A 22,501-nucleotide genomic window follows, 5' to 3' on the forward strand; every position below is an offset into this window, starting at 1 on the left:
GTGCCCGCCCCGATCTTTGTCTTACAGGCCTAAACCTCAGTATTTTTAGCAGCCGTCGGGGAAGGGAACGAGTCGAACGACAATGGTAACATTGTAAATAATACTAATATATAACTATATTTTTTTAAATGCGTACTGTAATGTCCACGCATCATCATTATTATGGCTGGTGAAGTTTATATATGGTTGCTGTAGGATATTAGTACAGGGCCCCCCCTGAGGGTACAGATTACGAAATTGAGGGAACGGATTACTAAATGGAGGGAACAGATTATCAATTAATTTTATTTTTCTCATATCTTGGCACCAGGGGGGCTCCGTACCGAACTAATACTGTATGGACTGAAAAACCAATTGCCAACACCGAATGCCGCTTTGAATCGACCAATCGTAGCCATGCATGCTGGCTCAAACCTCTGTACGGCAAAATTTAGGGTGTAAATGTCCCATCTTCAGTCGGCTGTTAGCAACCGGCTAGCGAGGTAGCTGTCAACTGACCCCGTAGCCAACTTCAATTATATAAAACAATTTAACTTTGTAAGGTTATGGGCTGTTGTTGTCTTTAAATATTCTATACACATAATTCCTTTGAAAACTACTGTCTTCCTCAGCACTGTAGTAAACGGCATGTGTCTGTGACCTGTGGTTGAGAGGCAGCAAAGATGGTGACCTCCGGAGGCAGTGCGCTCCTCAGGGCTGCTGTCACACTACTGCCAAGCCCAAGATGGAGTCGAGGTGATTTTAAAAGTATATCTTCCGATAAACTAAATCTTAAGCGAAAGAATTTGAAAGTTAGCCCACATATTCTTTTTATTGAAACGTCTAGTCGTTGGTAAACCTGTCAAGACAAAACACTAACGCTTCAGTCCCTTAAAACGGTCCGTAATAATTACAGGGTTGAACTGTGCGATATGGACATAATGTTATATCCTGATGTAGGTAATTTTATATCCTGATAACTACATATATCCTGAAATACCTTTTCTTAAAATTACATGAAATTAATGGCAATCTTCTGTGATCTGTTCAGTTATTTATAAAATATGTTATTTATTTAGTACTTGTTTTTTTCACAATATACTTAATCTTATTCATGTCATTATTATTATCGATGGGCGTGAATGTGGTTGTGAGTGGCGATTGGCTGGCAACCTGTCCAGGGTGTACCTTGCCCCTTGCCCCAGCGAGGATTGGCTTCAGTTCACAATTGACCCTAACAAGGACCACCGCTAAAGAAAATGGATGAATGGAGAGCTGGAGTAATATCAACCCCTCAAAAAAAATCTTGTTTGTGAAAGGAAAGTTGTCCTACAAAAAGTAATACCTCTCCAATTTAAAATAATTGAAAGGTGTTATGTTTCTCTTTATAGGATGCTTGTGGTGTCCATGCAGGAACATTTCTGTTAAACCAGGAGGCCTGAAACCAAAGACAGTTCCCGCTCGCTACCTTGGCCAGCCAAGCCCTTTCACTCATCCGCACCTCATCAAACACGGTTAGCATCGTTTATGTTCTACTACTTCAAAAAGCAAACACATCACCTGTCCAGTGTATTATATTTTTTTTTGGGGGGGGGGGCTACATTGATACATAGCAGGGAAGACCCAGTGTTCCCTTTTACTGTCCAATGTGCTAAATCCCCATATCGCTTCCAACAACAGCGTATTGAATTATACAGACGATACAAATTCCAACATAGATCAACTTAATATCTTACATTATTTTTCCTTCTCAGGTCACATGTTTGCCTGGCCAATAAATAAATGGCATACTCCAACCACTTCCACTAACACATACTGATTGTTGAGACATTTTTTAAATGTTAGAGACTCCACACATGACGAGAAAAAAAAAAAACCACCATGTGTTCTTACAGCTGTTAGTGTGTAGTGTACTTCGGATTAGCAACAACACGCGTAACAGCACACACAAAGAAGATTTCTGTTGTAGTACAAAGACTGACCTGTGAGAGACAGCATGGTGCCACAGGGCATCCAGCTGCCTAAAAATACAAGGAAGAAGAAAGTGAAGACGCTAACGTAACTGTTATCTGGTAATTAAAGTTCAGTTCCAAACTCTTCTCCTTGTCATTTTTACTGCGGTAAATGTCCTGGAAGACACGTTGTATAAACACTCAACACAACCAGTTGCTCGCCTATTTGTATCCATCATCGTTCACGTCACGTCACGTCACAATCAAGAAGTCCGTGGCTATGGGAAACTCTGTGTTGACCACACACACATAAAATATGAGATTGACCAGGTTAAATAGTATTGATTGTCGTGCCAGGCAGCTTCCGAGCAAATCAGGGAGGAAAACCACTCATAACAGTTAATCCCTCAGGATAATCTTTTAGGGACATCTGAGAATCAGGAATTTGCAGATTTTTCACATTGCCCAATTTTGGCCCAGTTCTGGTGGGTATGTGTCTACCCCACTTTAGCTGTTTGAATGGCAAATGATGGGCGATGGCTAATGGCACCATACCCTGAACAGAGAACAGACAAGCAGAAGTCAGAGACACACTTTATGAAAATTGTTCTTGAAAACAACCCTATAAGGATTATCAGACAAGTTTGTTACACATTATTTTGTAACCGAATAACTGCGCTTTATTGAATACAAAATAGTATCATTTCTTCTTCTTGTTCAGCTTCAAAAGCCCATTCAGTACAGTGTGCCCTTATCTGTTTGCGATCATAGATGGCTCTACCTCACTTCCACAAACTAGATCTAAATTCAACATGACAGCCTCAAACAAGAAGCTATACAAATATACAAGCACCCAAGGGGCAGGACGAAGGGGTGGGGCAGTTTGAAAAAAAGTGGGATAATGAATATAAAAGGCAGACTGTGCTCCGGTAAATTGTGAAAAATAGAAAACGGTCTAGCAACAGAGGAGTGCTTCTGTGTTTTTTAAGACTAGGTGATGAGCTGTGCTATTTGATTCTCAGGTGAGGTAACGCCTGGCCTGAGCCAAACAGAATATGAACTCCGCCGGCACAGACTGGCCTCACTCATCGAGGCCCAGTCGGACAAGCTTGGACCGTCTGCCTCCTCCAGCACTCATGTGCTCATCATTTTGTCCCACCTGACCCGCTACATGACTAATGACATACCTTATCCTTTCCACCAGAACCAGGTGTGCTTGCATTCATTTTATTGTACAGTGAAACCTCTGAGGTCAAACGTAGGTCATCCTCCAATTTGTTTAGATTGTGAAACCCATGAGAAAAGGTGGAAATAGAAATAATTTGTTCCAGTGTCAAACTCTCACCATCATTACTTAACTGGTCAGGCAATGTTTTAAGGTACATTTTAACAACTTAACAGGCTTATAAAAGTAAAAAGTTTAATAATAAGACATAAAAACATGAAACATTCTTCACTTTAACGACAAAGGCACAATACGAAGGTGATTGGTTTCCTTTGCTCATGCCCCTCACCCATCAAATGCTTTTCTTGTCACCCAAGTGAAAGTGAAGATAACCAATATAAACATTAAAAACAAAACAGATCTTCAGGTCTTAAATTTGGTAGCAAGTAAAAATGCATATGATCAGACTTTAAATGTGCGTGTCCATACTTCACGTAATGTCCAGAATATAGTCTTCTATTTTTTTATTTTTCCTCTTGACACCCCTTGTTGAGACTGGTGGTTCTTTTGGAGTAATTGGAGTGAAAAAAAAAAAAAAGAAAAAGCAAAACATTCATATGATGGTCTCTGAAAAGGTCTCGTGAGGTCTGCTGAGGTCTGGCGCAACATGCTGACGTCTGACATGATGTCACACATGATGAAAATCCAAAGATTTGTGCAGCTTTAGTGGTGTATTTTTCCTGGTAAAATTATTATTCCTATGGCATCAGGGACTTGACTTTGGAGGTTCACATCAGCCATATTCAAATATGAGACGTCTGCAATTTTGCTTTTGACAATCAACTATGTGTAAAACTTTGCCCAGGATTTCCTCTACCTGTGTGGCATCTTGGAGCCTGACAGTGCTTTGGTTCTGTATGGGAAAGGGCGGCCAGACCAGGCCATCTTGTTTGTTCCCCGCAGAGACCCAGGCAGGGAGCTGTGGGATGGACCGCGATCAGGGAAGGATGGAGCTGCTGCTTTGACTGGCATAGAGAGGGTTCATAGCACAGAAGAACTTGGAGTGGTGCTCAAAAGCCTTAAAGGTGGGTTGATTGTGAAGCTGCAGGTCCCCCCCTTGAACAATTACATCATCTTGAATTCTCTTTTCAGAGAATGATTGTTGAAATTTGGCATTTATATGGAATAGTATAATATTATTGGAACTGCCTCACCCACCACTTAGTTGTGTTAGCACAAGCATCGTAGCCAACATCACTCACTGACTGTTCCGTGTTGTACATGATTATGCTGATCTCAGTGTTTAGCACCTTTCACCTCTACATTTACAACTCACACGAACTCAATTGAACTATTCGGCATATGCAGAAAGTCACATGACCAAACCCGGAAAACAGGTTAGTAAACGTCCTGTGTGTGCAGCAAACTACGGTAACTACGGGCTGATGACATGGTTGGAACTCGTAATTGCTAACATTGTGTTTTCTATATTGCTGGCGACAAAAAGTTAAATACATGCAGAGTGGCGGTGGATAGGGCCCGGGCTGCACCGTGAATAGCAAAAATCCATGGATAATTGATAGCTACTATAATTACATTTAACAAAATAATGCTACCCCAAAAAAATCTTGAATAAGGTGAGATAAACCACTAATAAGCATGTTTAGCTTTAGGTCCCCCCCCCCAAAAAAAAGAAAAGATATTGGATTTTTTTTTTAATACATTGAAAATAAATGGAAAGAAATTTGAATAAAATCCACGAATAGGTGAATCCGCAGGTGCCAAACCGCGAGTATGTGGGGGTCCACTGTACTGTATATTATTTATTCATGCATATATCATGTGATATATGGGTCTTTCCACTGAGGTGGTACACAATTTGAGACAGGTAAGAAAAATTTAAGAACTTGAATCATTTTGTTGAAAATATGTTATTCAAATTTCTCTGAAGTATACCAGTTACATTTAGGGGTTCATGGGATAAAAACATACATAGTTTACTTAATATTACTATTATTTGACCAGTGGTCGCTTGTAACACTGACTCTAGATATGAACATCGAAAGCTGTTTATTGTATGAAAACCTTGGGAATTCTTCACACAAATACTAGGGTTAGAGTAGGTTCACAAACCAATTTATGTCCAGCTTGTTAACGCACCGCAAAGTATCGAGTAAAATATTTACTTGCGGCAAATATAGATGAGTGTAACATTGACTAAAAATACAACATGGAAAATGAAAGACCTGAATACTAACAGGTATAAGTGAATGAATTCAGTGGATCTCAGAACTTAATAGGACTAGTGAAGTTTTCAATATCAGTTTCCTTACTTGGTATGATACCCTTCACAGTTAGACCATCAACTTGAAGATTGAACGTTGACATGTTCCATCACTTGCCATTTTTAACTTCCAATTCAATCATTTGACCAACTATGTTTATTTAATTGTTTGTACATGATAAACAATGTAAAGTCAACATTTTAGATCATAGGGAACATTAAGGTTGTTTATATTTTAATTTTAATTATTGCCATTCTTTACTGCTAAAACCCTAGATGTACCTTTTCAGTGTTATGCTTTGTCAGTTGGAAGTACACACAAAATTGTTCATGAAGAACAGCATACGTAACTTTGACTGGGATTTCTGCCAGTCAAACACATTTCCAGTTACACACACCATGGCATTCCACAGTTTCAACATGTATTCTAAATACTAATCCTTGACTGAACAATACTATGCTTTCAAAGTGTTAACACATAGTTCTGAACACAATGTCTCTACAGAAGTCAGTGTTAGTAAACGATAATGCAGCCATTTAGACCTGTGCGTAATTTTGACCCCAGCGGTCTTTGCCAGTGCCCATGTCATGTTACTAGCACCAGTAACAATCCACAGTGCACCACACAACATCGACATTTTTATCAACAAAGTGAATCATATGTTTTGATCAAAGATAGTTAAAAACGTTTGACAGGAGGCCTTTATAATTGGAACCGAATCCAACTTTAACAATAAGGATTAATGTATGCGCGTAATCATGACCACATCCCTTCCCATGGGCTCACCAACTGTGGGAGGGGCCATAGGAGTCGGGCGCAGTGCGAGCTCGGCGGTGGCCGAAGGCAGGGATCTTGGCGATCCAATCCCCGGCTACAGAAGCTGGCTCCAGGGACGTGGAATGTCACCTCTCTGGCAGGGAAGAAGCCCGAGATGATGTGTGAGGTCGAGAAGTTCTGACTAGATATCGTCGGACTCCCCTCCACACACAGCTTGGGCTCTGGTACCAGTCCTCTTGAGAGGGGTTGGACTCTCTTCCATTCTGGAGTTGCCCACGGTGAGAGGCGCCAAGCAGGTGTGGGTATACTTATTGCCCCCCGGCTCGCCGCCTGTACGTTGGGGTTCACCCCGGTGGACAAGAGTGTAGCCTCTATCCGCCTTTGGGTGGGAGGACGGGTCCTGACTGTTGTTTGTGCCTGTTTGTGCCTACCAAACAGGAGTTCAGAGTACCCAACCTTTTTGGAGTCCTTGGAGGGGGTGCTGGAGAGCGCTCCCGCTGGGTACTCCATCGTTCTGCTGGGGGACTTCAATGTTCACCTGGACAATGACAGTGAGACCTGGAAGGGCGTGATTGGGAGGAACCCCATAACAAACACCATGTTCAAGCATAAGGGTGTCCACACGTGCACTTGGCACCAGGACACCCTAGGTTGCAGTTCGATGATCGACTTGGTGGTGGTGTCATCGGACTTGCGGCCGCTTGTCTTGGACACTCGGGTGAAGAGAGGGGCAGAGCTGTCAACTGATCACCACCTGGTGGTGAGTTGGCTCTGATGGTGGGGGAAGATGCCGGGGCCCAAACGTATTGTGAGGGTTTGCTGGGAACGTCTGGCAGAATCCCCTGTCAGAAGGAGTTTCAACTCCAACAGAACTTTGCTCATGTTCCGGGGAAGCGGGGACATCCAGTCCGAGTGGATCATGTTCCGCGCCTCCATTGCTGATGCGGCCGACCAGAGCTGTGGCCGTAAGGTGGTCGGTGCCTGTTGTGGCAGCAATCCCCGAACCCGTTGGTGGACACCAGCGGTGAGGGATGCCGTCAAGCTGAAGAAGGAGTCCTATCAGGCCTTTTTGGCCTGTGGGACTCCTGAGGCAGCTGATGGGTACCGGCTGACCAAGCGGAATGCAGCTTTGGTGGTCTCTGAAGCAAAAACTCGGGCATGGGAGGAATTCGGTGAGGCCACAGAGAAAGACTTCCGGACGGCTTCGAGGAAATTCTGGTCCACCATCTGGCGTCTCAGGAGGGGGAAGCAGTGCACCATCAACACTGTGTATAGTGGGGATGGGGCGCTGCTGACCTCGACTCGGCACGTTGTGAGCCCGTGGGGAGAATACTTCGAAGACCTCCTCAATTCCACCGACTCGCCTTCCCATGAGGATGCAGAGTCTGGGTTCTCTGAGGCAGGCTCTCCTATCTCTGGGGTTGAGGTCACCGAGGTGGTTCAAAGCTCCTCTGTGACAAGGCCCCGAGGGTGGATGAGATTTGCCCTTAGTTCCTAAAGGCTCTGGATGTTGTGGGGCTGTCCGGGTTGACACGCCTCTGCAACATTGCATGGACATCGGGGACAGTGCCTCTGGATTGGCAGACTGGGGTGGTGGTCCCCCTTTTTAAGAAGGGGGACCGGAGGTTGTGTTCTAACGACAGGGGTATCACACTCCTCAACCTCCCTGGTAAGGTCTATTCAGGGGTGCTGGAGACGAGGATCCGTCGGGAAGTCGAATCTTAGATTGAGGAGGAGCAGTGTGGTTTTCGTCCTGGCCGTGGAACAGTGGACCAGCTCTACACCTCCGGCAGGGTCCTCGAGGGTGCATGGGAGTTTGCCCAACCAGTCTACATGTGTTTTGTGGACTTGGAGAAGGTGTTTGACCGTGTCCCTCAGGGGCTCCTGTGGGAGGTGCTTCGGGAGTATGGGGTACCGAACCCCCTGATACGGGCTGTTCGGTCCCTGTACGACCGGAGTCAGAGTTTGGTCCGCATATCCGGCAGTAAGTCGGACTCGTTTTCAGTGAGGGTTGGACTCCAGCAAGGCTACCTTTTGTCACCGATTCTGTTCATAACCTTTATGGACAGAATTTCAAGGCGCAGCCGAGGCGTAGAGGGGGTCTGGTTTGGTGGCCTCAGTATTGCATCTTTGCTTTTTACAGATGATGTGGTTCTGTTGGCTTCATCAAGCCGTGATCGCCAACTCTCATTGGAGCAGTTCGCAGCCGAATGTGAAGCGGCTGGGATGAGAATCAGCACCTCCAAATCTGAGACCATGGTGGTGTGCCCTCTCCAGGTCGGGAATGAGATCCTGCCCCAAGTGGAGAAGTGCAAGTATCTTGGGGTCTTGTTCACAAGTGAGGGAAGAATGGAACGGGAGATCGACAGGCGGATCGGTGCAGCGTCCGCAGTGATGCGAGCTTTGTATCGGTCCATTGTGGTAAAGAAGGAGCTAAGCCGAAAGGTGAAGCTCTCGATTTACCGGTCGATCTACATTCCTACCCTCACCCATGGTCACGAGCTGTGGGCCGTGACCGAAAGAACAAGATCCCGGATACAAGTGGCCGAAATGAGTTTCCTCCGCAGGGTATCCGGGCTCTCCCTTAGAGATAGGGTGAGAAGCTCGGTCATCCGGGAGGATCTCAGAGTAGAGCCGATGCTCTTCCACATCGAGAGGAGCCAAATGAGGTAGCTGTGGCATATGATTCGGATGCCTCCTGGACGCCTCCCTGGTGAGGTGTTCCGGGCACGTCCCACCGGGAGAGACCCCGGGGACGACGCAGGACACGCTGGAGAGACTACATATTTCGGCTGGCCTGGGAACGCCTCTGGATCTCCCCGGAAGAGCTGGATGAAGTACCTGGGGTGAGGGAAGTCTGGGCGTCCCTGCTAAAGCTACTGCTCCCGCGACCCGACCTCGGATAAGCGGTAGAAAATGGATGGATGGATGACCACATCCTCAACACTGCTGTGACTTGTCACTATTACTACTGAGCAGTGCAGTCAGGAGATATAGAAAACAGCTTGTGCACTAGTGATAGAAAACGGTCGAAATTCATCAATCATTTCTCCTTCAACGAATCAAACAAGAAACCATCTAATTCTATACAAACTCGCTTTTCATCATTGCTAGTAACTTGACCGTTTGAGATCAAAGCTTGTAACATTTTGACATCATTTTCTTGAAAACAGTTACCAGGTTCTACCGGCCCCTCTATGTTCCCATCAAGCTCACATGCTGCCGTATGCTGGTCATATGTAAACCGAAAATGGTTCTGGGTGATCGATGTCGCATAATAGTCAACCGTTTTTGTTATTTTGTCCAAGTCGCTCGAACGAAAATATGACCGACACTTAAAAATGTAAGTCAATATTGTCTCCTACTCCTTCTGAAACAATTGATTGATCCTTCTATGATTATTTTTGGAGATTATTGCATCAATTCCAAATAGCCGTCGTAAAATGGTCGTTGTTTGTTTACAGTTATGAAATTGAGTGGCTACTTGCTCGTAACGCGTTTTGACCAACAAAGTTACGAGCACGATCCCTATTTCTATTAAGTGCCTCGAAGAAATCTCGTCGTGGAATGTCATGAACTTCTGTTGAGTGGTAGGCGCTCCCTTTTAGCAGATATTGGCGAAGTGGTTGCATGATTTGGCCGATATTTTTCACTGTGCCTATTTCCGTTGATGACTGCTAAAATGTCACACTTCGGCACTAGTCAAAAACCACAAAAATGCGTTTGACATGGTTTATCGCAAAATAATTGGAGGTGGAAAATTCTTGATACAATATTATTTTATATCTACATGTTGATACCTGATTACTGACGATACTGATGTGTGTTAATATTTGATGCCTTTTAATGTATTTTGCCGTTAATAATTGCTTGTAATATTTCACCACATCCGTGGAATGACCCATATGTAAACATGAACAAAGCCTAAACATCGGATATGGTCGTCTTTGATAGCCCTCGAAGACGTCTTGTGTAAAACAAAAGACATTGTAGATGTTTACTATTCCTACAGGTGCTTTGTCCCGGTCTCCTGTCATTGAGCTTCACCAGTTACATGGACTGGAAGGAAGTGCTTCGACTTGTATTGCAGAATGCAGAAGTTGGTTGCGCCTAATCCCTATTCAGTCGCGACGGCTAGTGTTTGTGGTTCTGCAACTGGTTTTCATTAGTTGTCGACCTTCTGCAACTAGTTTGGAGTTGCAACAGCATGGATGTTTACAGCCAATCAAAATGCCAGATTATATCACACGATGTTTCGCAAACAAAAGTTATGTTTGTGGGTACCGAGCGAGATCCAGCCTATTCTTGCCAAGCTGTACCAATATACTGTACAGTGAACACCCGCTATTCGAAGGAGATAGGGACCAACCCCTGCCGTGAATAGCGATAAATGTAATTGATGCCCCTATTTTTTTTTTAATCATTTAAACTGGAAGTATACCACAAATTTGGGTCCCAAAACACTTAATCATTTCAAACTCATTTGACAACAAACTCAATTGAAAATATGTAACTTACAGATGATCTTTTTAATACCCACCGCAAAAACATACACGCAGTGAACATCTGCTTGCAATCCACGATAAATTTAGCGCCTTCACGACATACAGTTGATATGTATCACTCCAACATACTTCCTTGACACCAATTATTACTTTCCAATTATTCAGGACTTTGGGGGAATCTTGGGGTATTAAAGAGTATAGAAATACACCCAACAGCTGTGAATAGGTGAAAAATACAAACTATATTTATAATTTCATTTGTGGCTGTGGCCAAAAAGGGAAGTGTTATGGAGTCTTTCTGCCCCAGAAATGGTTGCACTGTTTATGCGATCAATGAATCAGCATATATTTTTTCTTTAATGCCTTTATAACTTCCCCCTTACTGACCATTGCCACTTCCTGGTTCACCACACATGCCTCTTCTACTCTCCCTTCTCTCTCATTTTCCTCATTCATCAACTCCTCAAAGTATTCTTTCCATCTTGCTAGCACACTGGCTGACACCAGTCAACATATTTCCATCTCTATCCTTAATCACCCTAACCTGCTCCACATCCTTCCCATCTCTATCCCTCTGTCTGGCCAACCTGTATAGATCCTTTTCTCCTTCTTTAGTGTCCAACCTGCCATACATGTCATCATATGCCTCGTTTGGCCTTTGCCACCTCTACCTTTGCCCTGTGTCGCATCTCAATGAATTCCTTTCGCCTCTCCTCGGTCCTCTTAAGTGTCCCACTTCTTCTTAGCTAACCTTTTTCCTTGTATGATTTCCTGTGACTGTGAGGTTCCACCACCAAGTCTCCTTCTCTCCTTTCCTGCCAGAAGATACACCAAGTACTCTCCTGCCTCCCTCTCTGATCACTTTGGCTGCAGTGGTCCAGTCTTCTGGAAGCTCCTCCCGTCCACCGAGAGCCTCTCTCACCTCTTCCCGAAAAGCTGCACAACACTCATCCTGTCTCAGCTTCCACCACATGGTTCTCTGCTCTGCCTTTGTCTTCCTAATCTTCCTCCCCACCACCAGAGTCATCTTACACACCACCATCCTATGCTGTCTAGCCACACTCTCCCCTACCACTACTTTACAGTCGGTAACTTCCTTCAGATTACATCGTCTGCACAAAATGTAATCCACCTGCGTGCTTCTACCTCCACTCTTGTAGGTCACCCTATGTTCCTGCCTCTTCTGGAAAAAAGTGTTCACTACAGCCATTTGCATCCTTTTTGCAAAGTCTACCACCATCTGTCCCTCCAAGTTCCTTTCCTGGATGCCGTACATACCCATCACTTCTTCATCACCCTTAATTCCTTCACCAACATCTCCATTACAATCTGCACCAATTACGACTCTCTCTCTGTCTGGGATGTTCAGAACTACTTCGTCTAGCTCCTTCCAGAATTTCTCTTTCACCTCTAGGTCACATCCTACCTGTGGGGCATAGCCGCGAATAACATTATACATAACACCCTTAATTTCAAGTTTCAGCCTCATCACTCGATCTGATACTCTTTTCACCTCCAAGACTTTCTTAGCCAACTCTTCTTTTAAAATAACCCTGACTCCATTTCTCTTCCCATCTACACCATGTTAAAATAATTTAAACCCTGCCCCTAAACTTCTAGCCTTACTGCCTTTCCACCTGGTCTCCTGGAGACACAATATATCAACCTTTCTCCTAATCATCATGTCAACCAACTCCCTGAGATTTTCCTGTCATAGTCCCAACATTTAAAGTCCCCACATTCAGTTTTAGGCTCTGTGCTTTCCTCTTCTCTTTCTGCCGAAGAACCCGCTTTCCACCTCTTCTTCAACTTCGACCCACAGTAGCTGAATTTCCAATGGCGCCCTGCAGGTTGACGGCGGCGGTGGCGGACGTTGTTAATCCGGGCCACGACCGATCCAGTATGGAATGCTTTGGGTGAACGCTCATATTTGTTTGGCAAAGTTTTAAGCCGGATGCCCTTCCTGACACAACCCTTTGCATTTATCCGGGCTTGGGAGCGGCCTACAGTTTGCACTGGCTTGTGCCCCCCATAGGGCTGCATTTTACCCATCACTTCTTCATCACCCCTATTTCCTTCACCAACATAACATGTCCATTACAATCTGCACCAATCACGACTCTCTCTCTGTCTGGGATGCTCAGAACTACTTCGTCTAGCTCCTTCCAGAATTTCTCTTTCACCTCTAGGTCACATCCGATCTGTGGGGCATAGCCACTAATCACATTATACATAACACCCTCAATTTCAAGTTTTAGCCTCATCACTCGATCTGATACTCTTTTCACCTCCAAGACATTCTGAGCCAACTCTTCTTTTAAAATAGCCCCGACTTAATTTCTCTTCCCATCGACACCATGGTCAAATAATTTAAATCCTGCCCCTAAACTTCTAGCCTTACTGCCTTTCCACCTGGTCTCCTGGACACACAATATATCAACCTTTCTCCTAATCATCATGTCAACCAACTCCCAAGATTTTCCTGTCATAGTCCCAACATTCAAAGTCCCCACATTCAGTATGGAATTCTTTGGGTGAACGCTCATATTTGTTTGGCAAAGTTTTAAGCCAGATGCCCTTCCTGACGCAACCCTCTGCATTTATCCGGGGTTGGGACCAGCCTACTGTTTGCACTGGCTTGTGCCCCCCATAGGGCTGCATTTTTTAACTGAATTGATGGTGTTGTTTTTTAATCGGTCTGAAAATTAAAAAAAAAAAAAATTAAGCATCTTAACTCTATCCTTTCCTTTCTACTGGAATCTTCCTTCAGGTTCGATGCTGTGGTATGATAATTCTCATCCATCCCACCCTAGACTCCACCAAGCATACGTCAGTCCCGTCTTGGAGGCGGGGCCAATACCACGCCCCATAAGTCCCCTAATTCATTCACTCAGGGTTCTGAAGAGTTCATCGGAGGTGGCCCTCATGCAAGAAGCAGGTCGTATCACAGCGCAGGTGGGTGTTTATTTAATTTTAAATGTGATTGTTATTGTAGTTATAGTTCAGTTTTGTTTGTGGGGAGTTTAATTAATGTTATATCTTAATGTTGTGCTTTAAATGATTAGTTACTTTTGCTACTGTTCACTTTTTATTCAGTTTTTATTCACTCCAATTCAACTTGCCTTTCAGGCTTTTAGGCGGACAATGGCTCTATCTCATGGAGATGTGGATGAATCTGTGCTCTTTGCTAAGGTAGCCTGGGAAACTAAAGCTTTCTTTGAACTATATTAGCTGTTGATTAAAACCCTTTAACACCTAAGTCCCAACATTATCATTTCAATTGCAGTTTGATTTTGAGAACCGGATCCATGGTGCTAATTTCCTGGCCTATCCGCCTGTGGTTGCTGGAGGGAATCGTGCCAATACTCTGCACTACATCAACAACAACCAAATCATTAAGGTAACAGTGGAACCTAGCTGTACAAAACAGTTTAAAAATGTGATTGTCTGTGTGTCTTTCCCCCACACTTGTCTCTGTCACAGTCTTGATTGCTCATAAATTAGGCTCACAATCTAACAACACCAGCTAAAATGAGTAAAAAACGGAAACCTCTGGAGAGCTCTTTTGAAAAGGGGGGGAGGCGCAATGAGGAGAAAGCAGATAATTCTAATATACTGTCAGCAAAGAGAAAAGCCCTGTATAGAAGAAAACACTCTACCTAGTGCCCTACCTACTGGGTTATCATGGATGATTCACATGCTCCAAGCCCACTCTGTATAATACGTAGCGACTGGCTACCCAGTGAGGCTATGATGCCTTCAAAACAGCTTTGCCACATGAAGAGAAAGATCGACACCCACTGTGTCTCTGTTAGTGATTCATATTCATTATGCACTGTATTATGTTTCATTATGTGGGCATGTAAAACTTATTGCATGAAGCTATTCCATGGTGCATTAATAGGATGAAGATGGCTGATTTACATGAGTCAACATTCGTTGTTTTTCCTCAGGATGGCGAAATGGTACTTCTTGATGGCGGTTGTGAATATTTTGGTTATGTCAGTGACGTGACCCGAACATGGCCAGTAAATGGGAAGTAAGTTAATCAACCAAAATGACAACATTTTAATTGAATGAGACCCCTTTTATTGGTGTCTCATTCTGACACACTGTCATTATTTTTTCCTACACCCCAACTGCCAGATTTAGCGCTCCCCAGGCGGAACTTTATGAAGCCGTCCTGGAGGTCCAGCTTGCCTGTTTATCTCTTTGCTCCCCGGGTGTCAGTCTTGATCACATTTACAGTACCATGCTGGCACTGTTGGCAAGACAGCTCAAGCGACTCGGCATCGTCAAGGCCGGTACCAGCGATGCTGATGTACTAAAGGTAATGAAACATTTTAAGATCTCATTGTTAATGTATAGTGATAAGTGCAGTTTGTCACCTAAAGGCCATTTTGGCATCATGATTCAGTATTCAAATGTTGAGGGGAAAAATGTTTATTGTGTGAATGCTGAGTGAACATATACGCTGTTATTATGTTAAACGTTTTGACATTCATGATAGCATTTCTTAATTCATTTTAATCTGAGATTTGAACACATTAAATAAGACATTCTTTATTTTTCTCAGATCAAACATATCTTCTGATAAGTGAGTGATGTTATGTGACGTTCCAAATTATTATGCAAATGATAAATTTGTCACATTTTCCTGAAATTTTGATACAAGTGACAGTCGTCATAATTTTCAAGTCACCAACAGTTAAAATGGAGCAGTTCCCAGCTGAGAGTGAAGTGGCTATGATAAAAATCAGCACCTCATCTGAGGCCATGGTCCTCAGTTGGCAAAGGGTGGAGGGCCCTCTCTGGGTCGAGGAAGAGATCCTCCCCCAAGTGGAAGAGTTGAAGTATCTCAGTGTCTTGTTCACGAGTGAGGGAGGAATGGAGCGGGAGATCGACAGGCGGCTCGGTGCAGCATCTGCAGTGATGCGGACTTTGTATTGGTCTATCGTGGTAAAGAAGGAGCTAAGCCGAAAGGCAAAGCTCTCGATTAACCGGTCTATCTACGTTCTTACCCTCACCTATAGTCACGAGTTGTAGGTCGTGACCGAAAGAACAAGATCACGGATACAAGTAGCCCAAATGAGCTTCCTCCGCAGGGTGGCCACGCTCTCCCTTAGAAATAGGGTGAGAAGCTCGGTCATCTGGAAGGGGCTCAGAGTCGAGCCGCTGCTCCTCCGCATCGAGAAGAACCAGAAGAGGTGCCTCGGGCATCTGATTAGGATGCCCTCTAGGTGCCTCCCTGGTGAGCTTTTCTGGCCATGTCCCAACGTAAGGAGGCCCCATAGAGAGAACGTCTCCCGGCTGGCCTGAGAATCACTCGGGATCACCCCAGAAAAGCTGCTGAGGAGAGGGAAGTGTGGGCTTCCCTGCTTAAGCTGCTGCCCCTGTGACCTGACTCCAGATAAGCAGAAGAAAATGGATGGATAGATATTTTTAAATGTTATCATTGGGAGGTTTGTTCAAAAACATTTCAATTACATTCCGACAGTTGATGACTTGAAAATTATGCCGACTGTCATTTCTATAAACTATTTAACAAAATCTGATACAAATATAATTTGCATAATCCTTTGGAATGCGGTATAGAGATTGTAATGGTATGCTGTGTATTATCTGTGGTTATAATTTCTTTAACATTCCAGTGCAATTATAGCGTTTCGCTCCATTCAAATGCAATCTGTCATAGAATTTTAGATATTCTTTGTATGTCAAAATAAAATGTCTGTATTTCCTGCTTTCTACTTTCACATGCTGTCTGATTTTTTTTCTTTGTCAAAGGTCTATCATCGTCTTGAAGAAATTGTATTTTGAATTGTTGTTAACAAATAGTTACCACTGTTGAATAGATGACGAAGACATTTTACAGAATAGCTTAAGGCCTTTTCTTATCCTCTCCTAGGCTGCAAGGCAGTACTGCCCCCATCACGTTGGACATTATTTGGGCATGGATGTCCATGACACTCCAGAACTGTCCCGCTCACAACCTCTACAGTCTGGAATGACCATCACCATAGAACCAGGTAAAAGCAGGACAGTAGGAACCTCTTACTTTTTTTCTTTGGAATGTCTAACTCGGTTTAACCTACTTTGTGTTGATTTGTGTTATATGATTTAATCCAGATTTTAACAGAATCAACAGAGCCACAGAGTTTTGGAGCCTAAAAATGAAAATGCACGCCAGTGAAAACAGCTCTTAGATCTGTTTACAAATTTGTGTGTTTTGAAAAAGACAGTCTGTCTGTTGGAACACTGAAAATGGTTGTCTGTGAAAATGGAGAAACGGAAGATGCATCTTTCTCCAATGTGTCCATGTACTGCACCGCCAAAATAGCCAGCTAGGTTCCATTCGTTGCATATCGCTGGCGTCGGGCCAAAACAACCCATGTCCAAATTCGATACTTTTAGTCAGTCCCCACGTGTGCGTGTGTGATTTTGACAAATTATTGACCAAGCCAAAGTGTTGAAAATGTATTGCGCTCTTTGATAATGCTGACATGTCAGAATCAGAATCATCTTTATTTTGCCAAGTATGTCCAAAAGACACACAAGGAATTTGTCTCCAGTAGCTGGAGCCACTCTAGTACGACAACAAACAGTCAATTGACAGAGAATCCTTTTGAGACATAAAGACATTGAGAAAAACACTGAGCAATAACAGATTGCTCGTAATCTGGTAATGCCGGCACATTTTTGTTTTTGACCATTGTACAAAAAGATGCATCCTCTAGCAATTAGTGCAGTTTGAATGACTAATATAGCAATAGTCCGGTGCAATGACCATTGTGCAAAGGGCGCCGAGACTTCAAGGAATGTATGCAGTTTAAAGTGACTAGTAGTGTGATAATCAATGTTGATTGTGCAAATGTTGCAGATACTCCTCAGTCAGTGTGCAAGTGGTGCAGATGCTACTCTGGCATGAGTGGCCAGTATTGTTCAACAACAACTGCTAGTTTTACTTTGCATTGTTCTGTAGCGCCTACCTGAGGGAAGGAGCTGGAAGAGCTGGTGAACAGGATGTGGAGGGTCGAAGAGGATTTTGCACGCTCTTGTCATAGTTCTGGCAGCGTGCAAGTCCTCAAGGGTGGGTAGGGTGGTACTGAAAATCTTTTCAGCAGTTTTGATTGTCCGTTGCAGTCGGAGTTTGTCTTTTTTGTAGCACCACCAAACCAGACTGTGATGGAAGAACACAGGACTGATTCGATGACCGCTGTGTAGAACTGCCTCAACAGCTCTGTGGCAGGCCGTGCTTCCTCAGAATCCATAGGAAGTACATCCTCTGCTGGGCCTTTTTGAGGACGGAGTTGATGTTGATCGCCCACTTCAGGTCCTGAGATACTGTAATTCCCAGGCACTTGAAGGTCTCGACGGTTGACACAAGGCAGTTGGAGAGCGTGAGGGGCAGCTGTGACGAAGGATGCCTCCTGAACTCCACGATAATCTCTACAGTCTTGAGCGTGTTCAGCTCCAGGTTGTGTCGACCGCACCACAGCTCCAGCCGCTCCACTTCCTGTTGATATGCAGACTCGTCACCGTCTTTGATGAGGCCGATGACAGTGGTGTCATCTGCAAACTTCAGGAGTTTGACAACCGGGTGCGTTGAGATGTAGTCGTTCGTGTAGAGAGAAGAGCAGCGGAGAGAGGACACAACCTTGGAGTGCCCCGTTGCTGATGCTGCATGTGGATGAGGTGGCCTCCCCCAGCCTCACCTGCATTGTCCTGCCCTTCAGAAAGCTGTAAATCCACTGGCAGATGGCAGGCGAGACGCTGAGTTGGAGAAGCTTGGAGGAAAGGAGTTCAGGGATGATGGTGTTGAACACTGAGCTGAAGTCCACGAGCAGGATCCTCGCGTAGGTCCCTGCGCTGTCGAGGTGTTCTAGGAAGAAGTGCAGTCCCATGTTGACTGCATCATCCACAGACCTGTTTGCTCGGTAGGCAAACTGCAGGGGGTCCAGCAGGGGACCTGTAACGCTCTTGAGGTGGTCCAGCACGAGGCGTTCAAAGGACTTCATGACCACAGATGTCAAGGCAACAGGCCTGTTGTCATTTAGACCCGAGATTGCAGGTTTCTTGGGGACTGTGATGATGGTGGAGCGTTTGAAACAGGATGGTAATTCTCACAGTTCCAGAGATCTATTGAAGATCTGTGTGAAGACTGGAGCGAGCTGGTCCGTGCAAACTTTGAGGGAGGATGGGGACACAAGGTCTGGGCCTGCTGCTTTGTTAATCTTTTGTTGTTTGAAGATGCGTCTCACATCCTGTTCGTGGATGGTTAACGCAGAAGTCAAAGGCCTGATTGTGGTCGGTGGTGCGGCTGGGTGGGTGTGGGGTGTGAAAGTGTCCTTTTCAAATCTGCAGTAGAAGGTGTTCAAGTCGTTGGCCAGTCTACTATTGTTCGCAGCTTGGGAAGATCATCGCTTGTAATTGGTCAGCAATTGTAATGCATGCCAGACTGATTTAGAGTTGTTAGCGCTAAACTGTTTTTCCAACTTTGCTGCATAGTTTTTCTTTGCAATGTTAATTTCTTTAGTCAGCAGGTTTCTAGTGCGATTATACAGGTCCCTGTCCCCGCTTCGATATGCATCCTCCTTAGCTTGGCGAAGTTGCTTAAGTTTGGCAGTGAACCACGGCTTGTTGTTATTGAATGTGCGAAATGGTTCACACACATCTTCACAGAAACTAATATAGGATGTGACAGTCTCCATATATTCATCCAGGCTGCCAGCTGAATTTTTAAAGATACTCCAGTCTGTGCAGTCTAAACAGCTTTGAAGTTCTATCTTTGCTTCACTGGTTCACTGTTTTCACTGTAGGCTTCGCGCATTTAAGTTCTTGACTGTATGTTGGTATTAAGTGAGTTAAGCAGTGATCAGACGAGCCCAGGGCTGCACGAAGTATGGCATGATATACATTATTTCGCGTAGTACAGCAGTAGTCTAAAATGTTATTTTCCCTGGTAGGACAGTCGATGTGCTGCTTGTATTTAGGGAGTTCGTGGTTGAGGCGAGTAGAATGGCTTACAGTTCAAAAACAGCAACTTTAAATGCGGGCTGCAGTGTGTGCTGAGCTCCGTGATGTCCGTACACCATTTTTTGTAGATATAGAAGCATATCCCGCCGCCTTTTGTTTTCCCCGATGATTCCATCTCATGGTCTGACCGTTGAAGCTGGAATTGAATGACGGCGCCATCGGGTACAGCCTCACAAAGCCAAGTCTCCCTAAAGCACATGGTGGCGGAACGGAATGTCTCTGTTATAGTGAAATATCAGTTGATATAAAAATCTTTCCGAAATTTGAAATATAGTCGTTAAACAGTATACAGTCAGCTTGCTAACTGAAACAAGTTGCTTAGTGAGGGTCCACTATGTTTTTATAATATGCTAAAATGTGTCAAAAATGTCCACCCTGTAATTTTCCAACCAGTTAGAAAACAACATACTGTACAGCATTTTTCTGTTTGCATTTACAGACATTGTCTGCTTCCACTTAATTTATAAAAAGTTTGGGAATTTTACCAATATGCATTTCTAACAGCATAACATTTACTTAGTACAATTAATCTGAAGTTCAATGGAAAATCTCAATTTTTTTTGGGTGAAATGGGGAAGTCTCAAAGGCACCCTATTGTAATATTGGCTCTTTACCATGATATTAGCCATTTCACATGTCTAAAGCAACATTTATTTTAATTCTCTTAAAGCATCTGTTTTCCTGTGTTTCTCATTCCACAGGGTTGTATATTGGCGAGGAAAATGAGCAAGCCCCAAACTGTTTCCGCGGCTTGGGTCTCAGGATCGAGGATGATGTGCTGATTCGGGACAAGGGGGGGCCCTTGATTCTATCCTCTGACGCCCCAAAGACCATTTCTGATGTAGAGTTGGCCTGTGCGCAGAGGTAGGGCAGGGAGAGACATAGCAGTTATGGTAGGCACTCATTGCTCTCTACTTCTTGGCTGTCTCCATGTTGATGGAAGATGGTGACACTCTTTACTTCTGTACTCATCACACACTGATCAAGTAAAAGATTAAATATGACAGTAGTAAATTGGCAAACCAACACAACCTAAGAACTAAGATTTTACTTGTAGATTTGTCAGGACATATTCAGTATACAGTTCCCTCTAAAAGTACTGGAACAGCAAGGTCATTTCCTTTTGGTTTTGTTGCATACTGAAGACATTTGGGTTTCAGATCAAAAGATGAATATGAGACAGAAGTTCAGAATTCCAGCTTTTATTTCGTAGTATTTACATCTAGATGTGTTAAACAACTCCGGACAGAGCACCTTTTGTTTAAAGCCACCCACTTTTCAAGTGAGCAAAAATGTTTGGAACATGTGACTGATGGGTGTTTCTAGTTGCTCAGGTTTTGCCTTTTAGATTGATTGCTTAAACTTTGAGAGAAGTTTTGGAACAAAGTTTTATGGACTGATGATACCAAGATTAACCTCTATCAAAGTAATGGAAAGGCCAAAGGATCTGCTTATGATCAAAAACAGACAAGCTCATCTGTGAAGCATGGTGGAGGTAATGTCATGGCTTGGGCTTGCATGGCTGCTTCTGGAACGGGCTCTTTATTGATGATGTAACTCATCATGGTAGCAGCAGAATGAATTCTGAAGTCTACAAAACCATTTTGTCTGGCAATTTACCTAAAAATGCATCCAAACTTATCAGGAGAAGCTTCATCATGCATCAAGACAATGAACCAAAACACACTGCCAACACAACAAAGGACTTTATCAGGGGGAAAAAATAGAAGGTCTTAGACTGCCCAAGTCAATCACCGGACCTTAACCCAATCAAGCGTGCATTTTACCTCCTGAAGAGGAGAGTGAATGGAGAAACCCTCAGAAACAAACAAGAACTGAAAGAGGCTGCAGTGAAGGCCTTGAAAAGCATTTCAAATTAAGAATGCATCAGTCTGGTGAAGTCAGTAGGTCGCAGGCTTGATCCAATTATTGCAAGTAAGGGTTATGCCACCAAATATTAAATGTTATTCACTTTAAGTTAATGTAACAATGTCTGTTTCAATACCTTTGCTCGCTTAAAAAGCAGGTGGGTTCAAACATAAGGTGCTCTGTCCTGAGTTGTTTAACACATCTAGATGTAAATACTTTAAAATAAAAGCTGGAATTATGAACTTTCATCTCATATTCATTTTTTGATCTGAAACCCAAATGTCTTAAGTATACAACAAAAACAAAGGAATTTACCTTGAAGTTCTAATACCCTTGGAGGGGACTGTTTAACATACACATGTATTCTTAAAAAATGATGACCCAACTTCAGCTTTTTCAATGTGGAATCTACTGCATTGTTATGGAGCTGTCAGTGTGTGAAACCTGTCACTGAGCTTCAAATCCAAACCTAAAAACAGTAATTAGTACGTTCTCATGTACATGTACAAGATAACCCATATCATGCCATGTCAATGAGTGAATTTTGTCTGAACTTTTTTTCTTTTTTTTTACGAAAATTAACTATCTATATGTATATTTTAAAAACATTTCTTATTGTATTTCAAATAATAAATGTGTTTGATCTTTAATATGATGTGACAACGTTGTTATTACACAGTTTCTGTTGAATTAGTCCACAGATAGACAGAGAGTAATTCAAGAGAAAAAGAGCTCTCTGCAGTGCAAACTTAAACTAAAGATCCCAAAATTAAAAATATTTCAATGAACAATAAAGTACAAATAATACAATACTTTATTGGTATAATTTCATTGTAGGGTGTTTTTGATGTCAGATTTTCTTCTGTTTTTAGTGACAACTTCCTGGTTTTACATAAAATGGTATTTTTTGACTTTTAATTTAATAGCAGTTTG

At 43.4% G+C, this 22,501-nt stretch overlaps 1 protein-coding gene across 2 annotated transcripts; it reads left to right on the plus strand.

Moving 5' to 3' along the window:
* Window positions 1-28: 28 nt before the first annotated feature.
* Window positions 29-22,150, plus strand: xpnpep3 (X-prolyl aminopeptidase 3, mitochondrial). 2 transcript variants are annotated; one of them, XM_061700709.1, is made up of 12 exons: window positions 29-85; window positions 612-735; window positions 1,371-1,493; window positions 2,954-3,141; window positions 3,962-4,181; window positions 13,434-13,618; window positions 13,793-13,855; window positions 13,950-14,063; window positions 14,617-14,702; window positions 14,810-14,993; window positions 16,572-16,692; window positions 20,401-22,150. In XM_061700709.1, the coding sequence occupies exons 2-12, from the start codon at window positions 663-665 to the stop codon at window positions 20,565-20,567; spliced, it is 1,524 nt and encodes a 507-aa protein (XP_061556693.1). In that variant the 5' UTR covers window positions 29-85; window positions 612-662; the 3' UTR covers window positions 20,568-22,150. The 2 variants fall into 2 exon arrangements, with proteins under 2 accessions (XP_061556693.1, XP_061556694.1); XM_061700710.1 differs by lacking the exon at window positions 29-85 and having other exon boundaries at window positions 252-735.
* The last annotated feature ends 351 nt before the right edge of the window (window positions 22,151-22,501 follow it).

The sequence above is a fragment of the Phycodurus eques genome, chromosome 16 (assembly GCF_024500275.1).
Source record: "Phycodurus eques isolate BA_2022a chromosome 16, UOR_Pequ_1.1, whole genome shotgun sequence".
Taxonomy (NCBI): Eukaryota; Metazoa; Chordata; class Actinopteri; order Syngnathiformes; family Syngnathidae; genus Phycodurus; species Phycodurus eques.